The sequence below is a fragment of the Cetorhinus maximus genome, chromosome 9 (genome assembly GCF_964194155.1).
Source record: "Cetorhinus maximus chromosome 9, sCetMax3.hap1.1, whole genome shotgun sequence".
Taxonomy (NCBI): Eukaryota; Metazoa; Chordata; class Chondrichthyes; order Lamniformes; family Cetorhinidae; genus Cetorhinus; species Cetorhinus maximus.
The window spans coordinates 56,241,597-56,259,983 of record NC_135887.1 but is presented as its reverse complement, the minus strand read 5'-3'; the positions used below and the strand labels follow the sequence as shown (position 1 = coordinate 56,259,983).

General features: G+C 41.7%; 1 protein-coding gene across 3 annotated transcripts in view; it reads left to right on the top strand.

Annotated features, from left to right (window-relative positions):
* The window catches only part of LOC144684672 (collagen alpha-1(XXVI) chain-like), a 202,185-nt gene that overhangs the window by 173,563 nt on the left and 10,235 nt on the right, over positions 1–18,387 (top strand). For 2 of the 3 annotated variants that reach the window (XM_078548762.1, XM_078548760.1), the window contains exons 9-11: positions 721–755; positions 7,047–7,100; positions 12,021–12,065. In XM_078548762.1, the coding sequence (XP_078404888.1) occupies positions 721–755; positions 7,047–7,100; positions 12,021–12,065 (134 nt within the window). The remainder of the gene's footprint in view (positions 1–720; positions 756–7,046; positions 7,101–12,020; positions 12,066–18,387) is intronic. The other variant, XM_078548763.1, reaches the window with a different exon arrangement.

Here is an 18,387-nt window from a genome sequence, read left to right as displayed (position 1 = left end):
TCATTATCTTCAGGAAAGGCTGAAATACCCATTTCAATATTCACTGCCTTTTAATGCCGATTGGAAAGTTTGACCCCATATGCTAACTTTAAAGCAGCCTCATCCCCATAAGTTTTGCCAATAACCCTTTAAGTGTTGCTATAGCAATGCTAAAGCTGCAATGCCTCTCAGAGAGCTGACAGGCAAAGATGAGGCTGATCAGCTGTGGCTGACCCTGACCATTCCAGCCATTCCTCCTTCATTAGGTACACGTTAAACTCCCTGTTCCCTATCCGTACATAGTCCACTCTGTGTGTAAATTACACCCATCCTGGTCTCATTCAGCAGGAAAGTATCTTCCAGTTGACCAATGATAAGAGTTTAATTACTGGGTGAGGTTCAGTGTTAGGGAGACTCGCCCCTGTTCTGGTCTGACATTGAGCAACCATTGAGGGCAATTCCTGAAATAGTTCCATCTGAGGTTGCCTGGTGTGGAATGGTTGCTAAATAGAAACTTCTGTCAGAATGATGCAGAGCATTCTGGAATAAAGTAGCAGTTGAGGTGCAAAGCTGAATGTTAATATAATGACAAGAAAATTAACCAAATTTTAAAAAAGGAGCAAATTCAGTCCTAACAGAGTAATGAGTAAATAAATGAGGAAATACAGATGTTCTGAGACTGTTGCTTTCTCCATGTCAATGATGACCAATTCAATGTTTTGTTGTTAATTGTCTATCTAGGGTTTCCTGGACCTTCTGGGCCTCCTGGACCTAAAGTGAGTCATTTCCTGATACCTTACTCGCTCATTTCAATAGCCCTCACAGCAATGTGTAAAACCCTTACAAAGAGACTGCTATTTTATTCAAAAGTTTTTGCAGCTGTCTCTGACATATTGTGGAGTGAGATCCTGTTTGTTCACAGCTTCAAGCCTACTCAGCAATGGTTCACTGAAAATTTTCCATTCAACTAATGGTTAAGGACACTTGTTCCTGCTGCTCTTTCATTTATCAGCTTTCCCTTGCACTCCCCTCACATTGCTCTAGTGAATAGCTGACAGGAACACAATGGGCTGAATGGACTCCTTGTGCTGTAAATGTCTACGAGCTTACCACACTCTTGGTGCAGTCCCTACTGCTGGTTTTCTTCACATGTCCTTCCACAGGAGGCACGTGAGGTGGCAGGGTGGAGGTGAGGTGAGGCAAAATTCACTCCTATCTCTTCAAATTCCCCACTGGATCTGCAGCTACTGCTGAAGTAACTCTGGGAACACAGCTTTGGGAAGCTTCAAGAAATCCTGTAGCAACACAGTGGACGGGGATCTGACACAATAGGTCTGTCTGCCTTCCCATTGCACCAGCGAGATGATTGGAGCATCCATCCTAGTCAGTCCCCAGGAACACTTGACTCTGATCATCAAGTTGGGTTGAGTGGGAATTGGAAGTTTCTATGAAAGGTCGCCCTGGATGGGCTGAAGAGAATATTTATATCTCACTTTCAGGTCAGCTTGGTTCAGTGAGTGATACTCTCTCCTTTCAATCAGAAATCAGGGTTTCAATCCCTGCTGCAGATGGTCAGACAGACAGTGCAGCTCAGTATTCAGGGATTACTGCATTGTTAGACATGTCACTTTATGGAAGGGATGTTACTAGCTGTGGCTCAGTTGGTAACACTCTCACCTCTGAGTCAGGAGGTTCAGAGTTCAAGTTCCACACTAGGACTTGAGCATAAAAATCAAGGCCGACACTCCGGTGCAGTGCTGAGGCAGTGTCAGAGGAGCCCTCTCAGGTCCGACACGCCGGTGCAGTGTTGAGGCAGTGTCAGAGGAGCCCTCTCAGGTCTGAGACTCCGGTGCAGTGTTGAGGCAGTGTCAGAGGAGCCCTCTCATGTCCGACACTCCGGTGCAGTGTTGAGGCAGTGTCAGAGGAGCCCTCTCAGGTCAATGTGATCCTATGGCCTTATTTTGAAGAGGATCAGAGAAAGTATCCTTGGGTCCTGGCCAATATTTATTTATCTATTTCCTTCCTTTTCTTTTTTTCTTCTCTTCCTCTTAGCAGACAGGCACTGACTGAATGTCAAAAATAATTTACTGAATGTGAAATGTTCTGGGATCCCCTACTTTACAAATTAAAGTTCTTTCTGACTTATCACCGACCAAACATCTGAGGTCATGAAGGATTTGTTACAAAATGTTATGGAAGTATATTCTGAAAAAAGTACCTTCATTCACACAGTGGTTTATCACAAGCTCTGTATGTCGCAAAACACTTTTCATGCATTTCTCCTTGCAGTACAGTGACTTTTAGTAAACGTGTTCTGAGCAACACACCTTATGAAGGATATGTTAGCCTGAAAGTAGATTTACCAGAATGACATCTGGATTCCTAGGGTTTAATTACACGGAGAGATTACACAAGCTAGGCTTGTATTCACTGGAATTTAGGAGGTTAAGGGGTCATTTGATTGAAGTTTTCAAAATATTAAAGTGAATTTTAAATCTGAGTTGGATAGATTTTTGTGAATAAATGATAATAAGGGATATGAGTCAAAAGCAAGTAGATGGAGTTAGGTCGCAGATCAGATTAAATGGCAGAACAGGCTCGAGGGGCTAAGTGGCCTCCTCCTGTTCCTATGTTCCCACAGCATTCAATCCACACTGCTCAGGTGATACAAGTCACAAATGAGATGAATGGCCAATTAATATATTTGGTTGAGAGAAGAGTGTTGTCCAAAACTAAAAGGAAAACATCCCCACTTCAAATAGTGCCATGGGATCATTGACACCACATGGGCCTTGGGCAGATGGGCCTTTGGTTTAATGTCTGATTTGAAAGAAGGTGTCTCTCTCCATATTGAGTATTGGCCTGCAGCTTCAACATATAGCAAGACTTGAGCCCACAGTATACTGACGCAGAGCAGGCGTGTTATCAGTTGAGATGACCTGATAGTTAACAGATTAAAGCCAATGTAACAAATGTTTTTTTGACACGACCGTAACAGAACATGAGAGCACACAGTTAATGTTTATTGATAATATCATCAGACTACCAAGATCATGAAATAAATCCCATACTGGACCCTCCACAAGGATTTGTTGCCCAAATATTCTGGCCTAGCTTGGTTTCGTTTTTTTACAAGATGTTTGACTATTAATGACTTCTTTTAAAATCCGGTAGTGGGTGACTTCTTCATCATCTTCTTGCCTTGTTACCATACGTACGCTAGAGAAGCCTCACCATTGTTCCACACAGGCTTTGGCTTGAGAGTTAAAGATCTTCAGGGCTGCATGGCTGTGGTAGTAGAGGGCATTCTAGGAGATGTTTCATCATTTGAGATGCCTCTCTGCAGTCACAGTTGACAGAATTTGTTTGGTTGTATGAACAAGGGACATGCAGCAGCTGACACCAGTCCTGAGGCAATTGGAACACAGCCAAGTAGGCCCTGATTCACTGGCTTCTCATCATTGAACAACTCGTGTACCTTTGTGGGACAAGGAAAGAAGTTCTGCATAGTCAGTATGAGGAGCGAGGCACCAAATTAAGAAGCAGAACCTCAATGGTAATAATCTCTGGATAGGACAAATAGGATTAGAAAGATGAATGTGTGGCACAAAGACTGGTGTGGGAGAAGTGGGTTCCAGTTCAAGGGGCACTGGCACCAGTTTTTGGAAAAATGGGGGCTGTATCATTGGGATCGTCTACACTTGAACCATGCTGGGACCAAAAGTGTTCTGGCATAACTAGGGAAATAGAGAGGGTTTTAAATGAAATAGTGGTGGCAAGGGATCAAATTTGGGAAGATGTGGTATATCAAGGAGTAGAGACAAGGCAAGAGAGAAAGGTATTAATGTGGGAAATGATTAACAGACCATGATGGGAGGAACAAAGAGTACAAATCTAAGAGTAAATCAGCAGATAAGGCTGGAGATTACAAAAATAATAAAAGGACAAATCTAAAGCGTCTGTATCTAAACGCACGCAGCATTCGAAACAAAGCAGATGAACTGATAGTGCAAATAGAGATAAATGAGTATGATCTGATAGCTATTACAGAGACATGGCTGCAGAATGAATACTGAAGGGTACGTGACATTTAGGAAGGACAGGAAGGTCAGAAAAGGTGGAGGGGTGGCTCTGTTAATTAAAGATGATATTAGCACATCAGAGAGGGATGACCTAAGTTCAGGAGACCAGGATATATAAGTGGTTTGGTAGAGATGATAGGTAGGAATGATAAAGGCAAGAAGTCAATTGTGGGAGTGGTGTACGGCCCCCTAATAGTAACCACATGGTAGGACAGAGTATAAATGAAGAAATAATGGGAGCTTGTCAGAAAGGCACAGCAATAATCATGGGAGATTTTAATCTTCATATAAACTGAAAAATCAGGTGGGCAAAAATAGTCTAGATGTGGACTTCACAGAATGTTTTTGGGATAGTTTCAATGAACAGCATGTTCTGGAGCCAACCAGAGAGCAGGCTATGCTCGAGTTGGTATTGTGCAATGAGATAGAATTAATTAATAACCTCATAGAGAAAGCCACCCCTAGGTAGCAGTGATCATGATATGATTGAATTTTACATTCAATTTGAGGGAGAGAAGAGTGGGTTTTAAACTAGTATTTTTAACTTGAATAAGGGCAATTATGAGGGCATGAAAGCAGAGCTAACCAAAGTGAACTGGCGATTTAGGTTAAGGGATAGGTCAATAGAGGTGCAGTGGCAGACATTTAAGGGGATATTTCAGGATACACAGAATAGAAACATTCCAAGAAAGAAAAATTCCAAGGGGAGGACCTATCATCCGTGGTTAACTAAAAAAGTTAAATATAGTATCAAACATTAAGAAAAGGCATACAATTGCACAAAGATGAGTGGCAGATCAGAAGAATGGACAGAGTATGAAAAACAGAAAAGAATGACTAAAAGATTAATAAGGAAGCAAACATTAGAGTATGACAGAAAGCTAGCTAGAAATATAATAACAGATAGTAAGACTTTCTATAGATATTTAAAAGAGAAAAAGGTCAACAAAGTGAGCATTGTTCTGTAGAAAGTCAGTTTGGGGAATTAATAATGGAATAAGGAGATGACAGATGAAATGAATTGGTATTTTGCATCAGTCTTATGTAAGTAACATCCCAGAAATAGCTGCAAATCAGGAATTGGAAGGTAAGGAAGAACTGAAAAAAATTACATTCACCAGGGAAGTGATACTAAGCAAATTGTTGGAACTGCAGGTTGACAAGTTCCTGGGTCCTGATGGACTTCATCCTAGGGTCTTAAAAATAGTGGCTAGTGAAATAGTTGAAGTGTTGGTTTTAATTTTACAAATTCCCTAGATTCGGGGAAGGTTCCATAAGATTGGAAAATAGTGAATGTAACTTCTTCATTCAAAAAGGGAGGGAGACAGAAAGCAGGAAACTTCAGGCCAGTTAGCTTAAAATCTGTCATAGGGAAAATGTTAGAAGCTATTACTAAAGATGATATAGCAAAGCACTTAGAACAATTCAAGGTAATCAGGCAGAGTCAACATAATTTTGTGAAAGGCAAATCATGTTTAATCAATTTATTGGAGTTCTTCGAGGGAGTCACAAATGCTGTGGATAAAGGGGAACCGGTGGATGTACTGTACCTAGATTTCCAGAAGGCATTTGATAAGGTGCCACATCAAAGGTTATTGCTGAAAATAAAAGTTAATGGTGTAGGGGGTAACATATTGGTATGGACAGAAGATTGGCTAGCTAACAGGAAGCAGAGAGTAGCCATTGATGGAACTTTTTCTGCTTGGCGGGATGTAATGAGTGGTGTGCCACAGGGATCAGTACTGGGGCCTCAACTTTTTAGTATTTGTATAAATGACTTGAATGAAGGGACTGAATTTATGGTATGGTTGCTAAATTTGCTGATGATACAAAGATAGGTAGGAAAGTAAGCTGTGAAGAGGACATACGGAGGCTACAAAGGAATATAGATAGGTTAAGTGAGTGTGCAAAGATCTGAAAAATGGAGTATAATGTGGGAAACTGTGAATTTGTCCATTTTGACAGGAAGAATAAAAAGGAAGCATATTATCTAAATGGTGAGAGATTGCAGAGCTTTGAGGTGCAGAGGGATCTGGGTGTCCTAGTGCATGAATCACAAAAGGTTAGTATGCAGGTACAGCAGGTAATTAGGAAAGCTAATAGAATATTATCATTTATTGTGAGGGGAATTGAATACAAAAGTAGGGAGGTTATGCTTCAGTTAAACAGGGCATTGGTGAGACCACATTTGGAGTATTGTGTACAGTATTAGTCTTCTTATTTAAGAAAGGATGTAAATGCATTGGAAGCAATTCAGAGAAGGTTTACTGGACTAATACCTGGAATGGGTGGGTTGTCTTACAAGGAAGGGTTAGACAGGATAGGCTTGTATTCGCTGGAGTTTAGCAGAATAAGAGGCAACTTGATTGAAACATATAAGATCCTGAGGGGTCTTGACAGGGTGGATGTGGAAAGGATGTTTCGTCTTGTGGGAGAATCTAGAACTAGGGGTCACTGTTTAAAAATAAGGGACCCACTTAGGACAGAGATGAAGAGAATTTATTTTTCTCTCTAACTGTGGTGAGTCTTTGGAACTCTCTTCCTCAAAAGGCTGTGGAAGCCTTTAGGGGTGGGCAATAATTGCTGACATAGCCAGCAATACCCACATCCCTTGAATGAATTTTTTAAAAAGTAGAGTTTTTGAACATTTTTAAGGCAGTGCTAGATAGATTCTTGATAACCTTTACCTTGCTTATCAAGGGTAGGTGGGAATTTAGAGTTGAGGTTACAACCAGGTCAGCCATGACCTTATTGAACGGCGGAGCAGGTTCGAAGAGTCGAGTGGCCTACTCCTGCTCCTAATTCGTATGTTCATATGTTGATGAATATTACTAAGTCAGCAAGCATGGGGTTTTACAGTCTAAGGCCTGGACAATATGGAAGAAGCTGACCTTCGATTTGAGAACTATCATCGTTAAATGTACTTGCTGATTACTCAACATAAATAATCCAATTTATAAGATTTTGTGTTGTTTTTAATTTCAGGGCAGCCCAGGGAGCTCCGGACTGCCTGGTCCGAAAGGGGATCCAGGTGACAGAGTAGGTGCAACTTCTAATTACCTGAGAATTGGTTCTGCTCCAGCAAAAATAAACACTTATTTTGGATAGGGAATAATTCACTTTCTGTATCCCCCAGAAAATGATCAAATGCTGAGGGGAAGGATGCATTTCTTTATGAATTATTGTTGGATTCTACTACTGCTAGTGACCAGAGAAATGTTTCTTCGATTGTGATACTTTCCATTGTTAACAAAAAAGAAAGACTTCAATTGGTGTCTTTTACGGCCACTGGACATCTCAAAACTTTACAGTCAATGAAATACTTTTGAAGTGTTCACTAATTTCAGTAAAAACAAGTAAACACAAATGACCACATTTAATTCTTTGAGTAAAATTAGCTAGCGATGGAAATGTAACCCTATGTTGTGTGCTATCAGTATCCAAGTCAATATGCCCTAACGTATACAGCTTTAGGCATAAAATAATCCACATGAGGTCATATGGTAGATTATAATCCAATTTCTTTGTGGGACAATCATAGATCAGATGATTCCTCTCAACTTTAAGTTGAGAAAGACAGATCTGAAAGACGCTAAATGGGCCTAAAGCACTGATCCATCTCTCCACAAAAGAAAGAGGTGTCCCAAGAGTATACCATCCTCCAGATAATCTTTTGTTTCAGACAGATTATAATATCCCAGATATTATTAGAGTCTAGGAGCTACACCTCAGTAATGTACACTCCCACCAAAGAGGGTATGGAGTCAGGTTCATGAGTTGGTGGTACAGAAGGCTGTGTGATACAATATAAATTCTAAACTATATCGATGTTTATTCAAGAATTTAGTCAGGTGAAAACAGTCAATTGCAACATTAAATAGGTTCTAGGAAAAGAGAGAAAATACAATCTTATTTCTGGTAGAGAATCCAGATTTTAAATTTAATTATTGTTACAGTAAAATATTTTAAGTAGGATATCCATCAATTATTAAAGTGACATTTACATGAATCCCTGAGTAGAAGACTACAGGGTTAGCGAGATGACTCTGTCTCAGTTAAGGATAGAATCATCTTCACTGTAAATTATCTTCACACTAAAAGGCTCCCTCTCTCTATTCCCTTTTCCCATTTCCCCACTTCTCACTGAGTATAATTTTCTAAGATTCTGAGGAAACATTAATTCTGACAAAGGGTTAGAGTTTGGAAAATGTGACCCCTCTTCAATAACACCAGAGGTATATCATTTTTAAAATCTGATAGCTGCCATTAGACAAGACATCCCACTGATCAGTATGAACACACATTCATGGCCCAGTAAGATGGTGATAGCCGGAGTTCACTTGCCTGATCCCTCAGGACAGCAGCACCTGCCTAGCCTCTAGCCTTCCCTTTCAGAGCACCAAACCAGGGACATGTAGGAGGTGACACCAGGCTGCCCAGGAATACGCCTCAGAGATAGGCCCAGCAGTAGCTCCATCCTAGGGACAAGCAGCCCTGAGAGGAGGAACACCTGCATCCCATGAGCACAGGCATAGCCAATCACCTCTGGTGATACTGACCATCAGTCTGCAGTTAGGAGAGGCACAAAAATGGAATAAAGAAGGGCACAAAGAAAAGCATGGCATTAGAAAAGAAGGTGTCGTCTTGTGGTCACTTTGTACTTTGTAGTGGTAAAGAGAATGTACAATTAAGTTGTGTTGTTATTGGTGAGGGTTAGAACATTCCCTGGTTGCATTCCCCTCAAAATTAATATTTTTTTTCCAATCCTTATTTTGTTTTTGTTCTGCATATGTCTTTCTCAATCATTATTTTAAACCTTTTAAACTATATTGAGATTACTATTGTCCATTTGTTCCCTGTGTTTTCTTATCTTAGCTTCTCAGGTTATTTTCCTATTACAGGGTCCAGCAGCAATTCTTCTCTTATAATAAAAGCAAAAAACTGTGGATGCTAGAAATCCAAAACAAAAACAAAAATGCCTGGAAAAACTCAGCAGGTCTGGCAGCATCTGCGAATGGGAGCACAGTTAATGTTTCGAGTCCAAATGACCCTTCAACACTTGAAGGGTCATTCGGACTCAAAACGTTAACTGTGCTCCTATCCGCAGATGCTGCCAGACCTGCTGAGTTTTTCCAGGTATTTTTGCAATTCTTCTCTTGTTGAGTGTCTTGTGTATTGGCTAAGAAATGAACCCTGAACACACTGTAAAACCTCCATTCCCTAAACCCTTTCCCTGTCTCTATTGTCAGTTTATTTGTGGATAGTTCAAAACTCTCAGGATTATTAATCTATGTCATTTACTCATTTTGTAGATTTGTTTGCATGTTTCCTCCTCCACTTCCGTTCAGTTATTCAATGGTCTGTTGACTACGCAATCAGCATGATTAATCTTTATCTTGATCCATTTAGATCCTGTTTCTATCCTAATGTTAACTATGTCCCCTTTTAATTTTCAATTAATACAACTACCTCACCTCCTACTTGCTCCTTACCTATCCATTTGGCTCAAACACTGCCCATCTCTACTGTTTTCTGTCCAGTATTTATTCGCTCCCATATAAGGCCCTTCACAGCCATAACTTTATTGTGGCTGATTCAATTGTCAGTCTTGCTTTGACTGAAGATAAAACCAAGAGAGGTGACAATTTGGCACTTTCTTGGCCTTTCTGCCAAGCCTCAATTTACCCTCACCAAACTGCCATTGACCATGATAATTGATAATCATACCAAACTACCATAGTCAATCATACAAATTTACCAAGGTCAGTCATACCAAACATCATACTTCATAATCTATCATACCAAATTACCACAGTGAATCATATCAGGTTACGATAGTCAATCATATCAAACTTCCACAGTCAATCATATCAAACTTCCACAGTCAATCATATCAAACTTCCATAGTCAATCATATCAAACTACCACAGTGAATCAGTCAAATTACCACGGTCAATCGTATCAAACTAGTGTAGTCAATCGTGTCAAACTGCCATAGTCAATCATATCTAGCCACCCTAGTCAATCATACTAAACTGCCACAGTCTTTCATATCAAATGCCATATTCAATCATTCCAAACTTCAATACTCAATCATACCGAATGACAATAGTCAATCATATCAAACTATCTTATTCAATCTTGTCAAACGAACATAGTCAATTATATCGAACTACCATAGTCAATCATATCAAAATTCCATAGTCAAGCATATCAAACTACCATAGTCAGTCATACCAAACTTCCATGGTCAAATATATCAAATTTCCATGGATAATCGTATCAAACCTGAATAGTCAATCATATCAAACTTCAATAGTCAATCATTCCAAACTACCATATTCAATTATATCAAACTACCATAGACAATAATATCAACTATCATAGTCAATCATATCCAAATTGCTATAGTCAATCATACCAATCTTCCACAGTCATTCATATAATCAATCATGACAAACTACCATGGTCAATCATACTGAACAACCGCAATCATCTCAAACTACTATATTCAAAAATATCAAACTACCATAGTCAAGCACATCAAACTGCCATAGCCAATCATACCAAAATACCGTAGCCAACCATATGAAAGTACAATAGTCAATCATATCAAACTACCATAGCCAAGCATACCCAACTACCATTGCCAATCGTACCAAACAGCCATAGTCAATCATATCAAACTACCATAGTCAATCATATCAAACTATCATAGTCAATCATATCAAACTATCATAGTCAATCATATCAAACTACCATAGTCAATCATATCAAACTACCATAGTCAATCATATCAAACTACCATAGTCAATCATATCAAACTACCATAGTCAATCATATCAAACTACCATAGTCAATCATATCAAACTACCACAGTCAATCATATTAAACGGCCACAGTCAAACATATCAAACTACCACAGTCAATCATATCATACTACCACAGTCAATCGTATCAAACTATCATAGTCAGTCATATCAAGCTATCATAGTCAGTCATACCAAACTACCATAGTTAATCGTATCAAACTATTATAGTCAGTCATATCAAACTATCACAGCCAATCATGTCAAACTGCCATAGTCAAACATATCAAACTACCATAATCAATCGTATCAAACTATTATAGTCAGTCATACCAAACTACCACAGTCAATCATATTAAACTACCACAGTCAATCATATCAAGCTGCCACATTCAATCATATCAAGCTGCCACTGTCAATCATATCAAATTAGCATAGTCAATTATATCAAACTACCATAGTAAATGGTATCAAACTTCAAAAATCAATCATACCAAATGTCAACAGTCAATCATAGCAAATCGTATTTAATCATATCAAATTAACATAGTCAATCTTATGAAACTGCCATAGTCAATCATGTCAAACTCAATAGTCAATCATACCAAACTACGATAGTAAATCATATCACACTACCATATGAAATCATATCAAACTACAATAGTCAAGCATATAAAACTACCATAGCCAGTCATAACCAACTACCATAGCCAATCGTACCAAACAGCCGTAGCCAATCATACCAAAATACCATAGTCAACCATATAAAAGTACAATAGTCAATCATAGTAAACTACCATAGCCAATTGTACCAAACTGCCATGGTCAATCATATGAAAGTACAATAGTCAATCATATCAAACTACCATAGTCAATCATATCTTACTGTCTACCCATACACCCCTGGTTCCTTCACCTCCAACAAGCATCTTGACCAGGATCTCTTCTCAATGTCCCACCCCATTGCACCTACTCAGAATATTTTCAGTTACAAGGAGAACATATCTGGGTAGCAGTTGGAGAACATCGGCTGATTTTATAATGTTGAATACCCATTGAAAAGATCTAAGCTATTGAATTCTCCTGTCACCATCTGGTAACTCTGAAAGCAGGCCTACTTCATTAATCGATTATTCTGTTCTATCAACAGGGCCAACCAGGCCTGCGTGGAGAGAGTGGCTTCAGAGGATTACGGGTCAGTTCATCTCTGGTTATAATTATTAGCCGATGCAGACATGCACTGGTATACTGTTCCTGGGTTGATGTCATTAGAAAGTAGTATGCAGATAAAGAAAGGGAGTGAGCCAAGCAAAGATCCTTGGGGAGCTCACAAAGAAAAAAATGGGCAGAATTTTAAATATGGCGCGCCATTCCCGATGCTGGAACTGAAATGTGTGCCATTTCCACTCTTGCTTTTTGCCAGTTCCCATGTGATCCTTTTTTTCACTCTTTCACAGAATGTGTGTCACTGGCTGGGCCAGCATGTGTTGCCCATCCTTAGTTGCCCTTGAGAAAGTGGTGGTGAGCTGTCTTCTTGAACTGTTGCAGTCTATGTGATGTATATACACCCACCGTGCTGTTAGGGAGGGAGTTCCCAGATTTTGACCCAGCGACAGTGAAGGAACAGCGATATATTTCCCAGTTAGGATGGCGAGTGACTTGGAGGGGAATTCCCAGGTGATGGGGTTCCCATGTATCTGCTGCCCTTGTCCTTCTAGATGGTAGCGGTCGTGGGTTTGGAAGGTGCTGTTGAAGGAGCTTTAGTGAATTTTTGCAGTGCATCTTGTAGATGGTACACACTGCTGCTACTGTGCTTTGGTGGTGGAGGGAGTGAATGCTTGTGGATGGGGTGCCAATCAAGCAGGCTACTTTGCCCTGGATGGTGTCTAGCTTCTTCAATATTGTTCACGTAGCATTCACCCAGGCAAGTTGAGAGTATTCCATCACATTCCTGACTTGAGTCTTCTAGTTGGTGGACAGGCTTTGGAGAATCAGGAGGCAAGTTACCACAGGATTCCTAGCCCCTGACATGCTCATAAAGCCACAGTATTTATATGGCTAGTCCAGTTCAGTTTCTGGTCAATGGTAACCCCTAGGATGTTGATAATGGGGGATTCAGTGATGGTAATGCCATTGAACATCAAAGGGCGATGGTTGGATTCTCTCTTGTTGGAGATGGTCATTGCCTGACACTTGTGTGGCACGAATGTTACTTGCCACTTGTCAGCCCAAGCCTGGATATTATCCAGGTCTTGCTGCATTTGGACATGGGCTGCTTCAGTATCTGAGGAGTCGTGAATGGTGCTGAACATTGTGCAATCATCAACAAACATCCCCACTTCTGATCTTATGATGGAGTGAAGTTCGATGATGAAGCAGCTGAAGATGATTGGGCCTAGGACACTACCCTGAGGAACTCCTACAGTGATGTCCTGGAACTGAAATGAATGACCTCCAACAACCACAACCATTTTCCTTTGTGCTCGGTATGACTCCAACTAGTGGAGAGTTTTCCCCCTGATTCCCATTGACTCCAGTTTTGCTAGGGTTCCTTGATGGCACACTTGGTCAAATGCTGTTTTGATGTCAAGGGGCAGTCACTCTCACCTCACCTCTGGAGTTCAGCTCTTTTGTCCATGTTTGGATGAAGGCTGTAATGAGATCAGGAGCTGAGTGGAACCCAAAATTGGACGCGTTGTATAGTGGTATTGTCACTGGGTTGGTATTCTCGAGGCCTAGGTTGTTGCTCTAGGGACCCAGGTTTGAATCCCACTTCGGCAGACGATGGAATTTGAATTCAATAAATATGTGGAATTAAAGGTCTAATGATGACTATGAAACCATTGTTATAAAAGCCCACCTGGTTCACCAATGTCCTTTATGGAAGGAAATTTGCCATCCTTACCTGATTTGGCCTACAAGTGACTCCAGACCCACAACAATGTGGCTGATTCTTAAAAATGTCCTTTGAACAAGGGCAATTAGGGATGGGAAATAAATGCTAGCCAGCGACGCCCACATCCCATGAGTGAATATTAAAAAAAACTGAGCATCAGAGAGCAGGTTATTGCTAAGCAAATGCTGCTTGATAGCACTTCCATCACTTTACTGATGAATGATAGTAGACTGATGGAGTAGTAATTGGTTGAGTTGGATTTGTCCTGCTTTTTGTGTAAAGGGCATACCTGGCAATTTTCCACATAGCCGGGTAGATGCCAGTACTGGAACAGCTTGGCTGGGGGCGTGGCAACTTCTGGAGCACAAGTCTTCAGTACTATTGCCAGAATATTGTCAGGGCCCATAGCCTTTGCCATATCCAGTGCCTTCAGCCGTTTCTTGTTATCACATGGGGTGAATCGAATTGGCTGAAGATTAGGCACGGATGCTGCCAGACGTGCTGAGTTTTTTCAGCATTTTTTGTTTTTATTTCAGATTTCCAGCATTTGCAGTATTTTGCATTCACCATAAGAAAGGATACACTTGCATTGGAGGCGGTATAGCGAATTCACTAAATCGGTTCCTGGGATGAAGGGTTGTCCTATGATGAGAGGCTGAGTAAATTGGGCTCATATTCTCTGGAGTTTAGAAGAATGAGAGGTGATCTCATTGAAACCTACAGATTCTGAAGGGGTTTGATGGGGTGGGCACTGAGAGATTGTTTCCATTGGTCGGGGAATCTAAAACATGGGGGAACAGTCTCAGGATAAGGGCCTGATCATTTAGGACTGAGATGAGGAGAAATTTCTTCACTCAAAGGGTTGTGAATCCTTGGAATCCGCTACCCCAGAGGGCTGTGGATGCACCATTGTTGAATACATTTAAGGCTGAGATAGACGGATTTTTGGGCTCTAAGAGAATCAAGAGATATGGGGAGTGGACGGGAAAGTGAAGTTGAAACCCAAGATCAGCTATGATCATATTGAATGGCAGAGCAGGCTTTATGGGCTGAATGGTCTACTCCTAATTCTTGGGCCATAACTTCCGGGCTCCGGGGCATCGTATTTGGGAGGCACCCCAAAGATGCACTAGGGGATCCCCCAGAATTTCCTAGGTAAAGTTGCATGGCAATTGCCTGGGAAGTGCAAACTTCCCATGGGTAGTTACCCTGCACTGGGAAGCGTCCAAAAATGCGATATAAATTGCAACTTCAGGTGCTTCTGGCTGTCTTACAAACATAAAAAGTTACAGCACTAGTGACCTAGAAAACATTAGTAGAACTGAATCCAATTCTAGCTTCTGAATAACAATTGTACTGACCCACCCCAACCCCACACAGGACTTGCCTTACCCGCCCCCTCCCCATGACCCCCACGGGACTCCGCCAAGCACCCCCTGACCACCAACGGGACTCCCTCCACCCCTTGACTACCCCCTGACTCCCCCCGCCTCCCCGAACCCCCACAGGACTCACCCAACCTCTCAACCCCCACCAAAGAACTTCCGCCTCCACTCTGGTCCGACACCCAACTTCTGACTGCCCCGCACCCCCCGAGGCCTGACCCCCAACTAGCGACGTCCACCCCCCCCTCTCCAGGCCTGACCCCCAACTCCTGACCTCACCACCAGCCCCAAGCCCTGCCTCACAACCTAACCCCTCCCCCCACGACCTGCCAAAGTTACAGCCCCTTATGTTGTTATGCCATCAAACACCACTTACTCAGCAATAACCTGCTCACTGATGCTCAATTTGGGTTCCGCCAGGGCCACTCAGTTCCTGACCTCAATACAGCCTTGGTTAAAACATGGACAAAAGAGTATTGCTGAAGAAAGAGATGTGTCAAAACTTTTGGTCTTGCACTCATCAGGACACTTCGCAAGGAGAAACAACAATTTATATTTAATGTGAAGAGAGTGCAGATTGGTTGGCAAGTGGACTCTGATTGGTAGAGGTGTTGCCATGGAGAATGCACCACTGATGGTGACTGACAATTAACTGTCAAGCAATGTTTGAAATTTAAACCAGGCAGCTTGACCCTGATTGGTCAAGGCATTACCCTGAGGAATGAGTCAGTGAATGGCTGTCACTTATTTTGTTTAGCTGAAACAGGTGCAATGTATGTACATGTTCTTTCTGTCTGCAAAGAGCAGGGCCCTGTGGATCCATATATGTAGCTTCTAGTACACGCAAATGTGCCACATTGGGAGCCTGACTGACAATCTTAAATTGGTTGTCAGCATAATTTTTAGCACAATGAGGATTATTTAGCAAGTGTTGTACAATTGTTGTTTTCCCCTTATACTGGTAATCTTGCAAAGTGTCCTGATGAGTGCAAAGTGAAAAGCTTCAACATATCTCATTTTTTCAGCAATACTCAAGTTCTGTACTACCAAATAACTATATGGACAAAAGAGCTAAACTCCCAAGGTGAGGCAAGAGTGACTGCTCTTGACATCAAATGATCATTTGACCAAGTGTGGCAAAAAGGAGCCCTAGCAAAACTGGGGTCAATGTGAATCTCCACTAGTTGTAGTCAAACTTAGCACAAAGGAAGATGGTTGTGGTTGTTGGAGGTCAATTATCCCAGTTCCAGAACATCACTGCAGGAGTTCCTCAGGGTAGTGTCCTCGGCCCAACCATCTTTAGCTGCTTCATCAATGACCTTCCTTCCATCATAAGATCAGAAGTGGGGATATTCAGTGATAATTGCACAATGTTCAGCACCATTCGTAACTCCTCAAATACTGAAGCAGGTCCATGTCCAAATGCAGCAAGACATGGACAATATTCAGGCTTGAGCTGACAAGTGTCAAGTAACAATTGTGCCCCACAAATACCAGGCAATGACGATCTCCAACAAGAGAGAATCTAACCATTTCCCCTTGACGTTCAATGGCATTACCATCATTGAATGCCCCACTATCAACATCCTGGGGGTTACCATTGACCAGAAACTGAACTGGACCAGCCATATAAATACTGTGGCTACAAGAGCAGGTCAGAGGCTAGGAATCATATGACGAGTAACTCACCTCCAAAGTCTGTCCACCATCTACAAGGCGCAAGTCAGGAGTGTGATGGAATACTCTCCACTTGCCTGGATGAGTGCAGCTCCAACTACACTCAAGAAGATCGACACCATCCAGGACAAAGCAGCCTACTTGACAGGCATCCCATCCACCATCTTAAACATTCACTCCCTCCACCACCGACGCACAGTAGCAGCAGTGTGTACCATCTACAAGATGCACTGCAGGAATTTACCAAGGCTCGTTAGGCATCATCTTCCAAATCTGCAACCTCTACCATCTGGATGGACAAGGGCAACAGACACATGGGAACACCACTACCTGGAGGTTCCCCTTCAAGTCATTCACCATCCTGACTTGGAAATATATCACTGTTCCTTCGCTGTTGCTGGGTCAAAATCCTGGAACTCCCTTCCTAACAGCACTGTGGGTGTACCTACACCACAGGGACTGCAGCGGTTCAAGAAGGCAGCTCACCACCGCCTTCTCAAGGGGCAATTAGGGATGGGCAATAAATGCTGGCCCGGCCAGCGATGCCAATTCTATGAATGAATGAACTTCTTAAAAACGCTATTGGGAAACAAAATTTTGGCTCCTGCCTAATTCAGTCACCCTGCGGCTATGTTTACTCTTACATGCCCCATAATATCCCACCCCCCACCCACCTCCTACTCCAATGGGTGTGTAGAGAAACCATTACTGGAGATGCCCTGGCTAGGATCAAATAGACAAGACTGGAATTAAGAGAGTGCAGTTTGATCTAGCAGGAATGGTGGAGGGGAGACATTGAGGAAGATAGTGTGGTCGACCATGTCAGAGTCTGCAGAGAAGATAAGGAGGGAGAAGGCAGCAGGCTGCCAATCACAGAGTTGGTCATTTGTGACATTGATTAGAACTGTCTCAGTCTGCGTACAGGTATCACAAATTGTATACAATGTCAGACATGGACTGGCAATGTAAGGAAGACAGCTGTAAGCTCTCAGTAGTAAGGGAAATATTTGCTGTAGACTCTCGGGTAAACAGGAGGTCTGGTTACTGTGTGAAGAAACAAAGAAAGGAGTGCAAATGGAAAAAAGATTTGAATAGGGAACTTATCCAATGTTTATAACCAGGGAGTACCAAGCAGTCTGCAATCTGAGCTAGTTTGCAATGTCTGATGCTATGGATCCAGTATTCTAGTGATGCCACAAGAGGAAACCACCATTCTGCTTGGTAATGACAGGAGAGCCAGACAAAACACACAAATAAGTGGCAGCTCCTGGGTTGCCGAGCCCATTGAATAGCAACCCAAAAACCAACTTGATTGAGTTCTTTCATGAAGGAACAGGGGGGATTGATGAAGATCACTCAGTTGATTTATATGGAATTTCAAAAGGTGTTTGTTAAAGTGGCAGATTGTAGACTTATTAAAGGGACAGTGGCAGCATGGCTATGTAATTGACAAAGAGGCAGAAAGCAGAGTGTAATGGTGAAAAAAATTGCTTTTCAAATTAGAGAGAAGCATAGAGTAGTGTTCCCCAGTTGATATCAGCACTACTGGTCTATAGAGT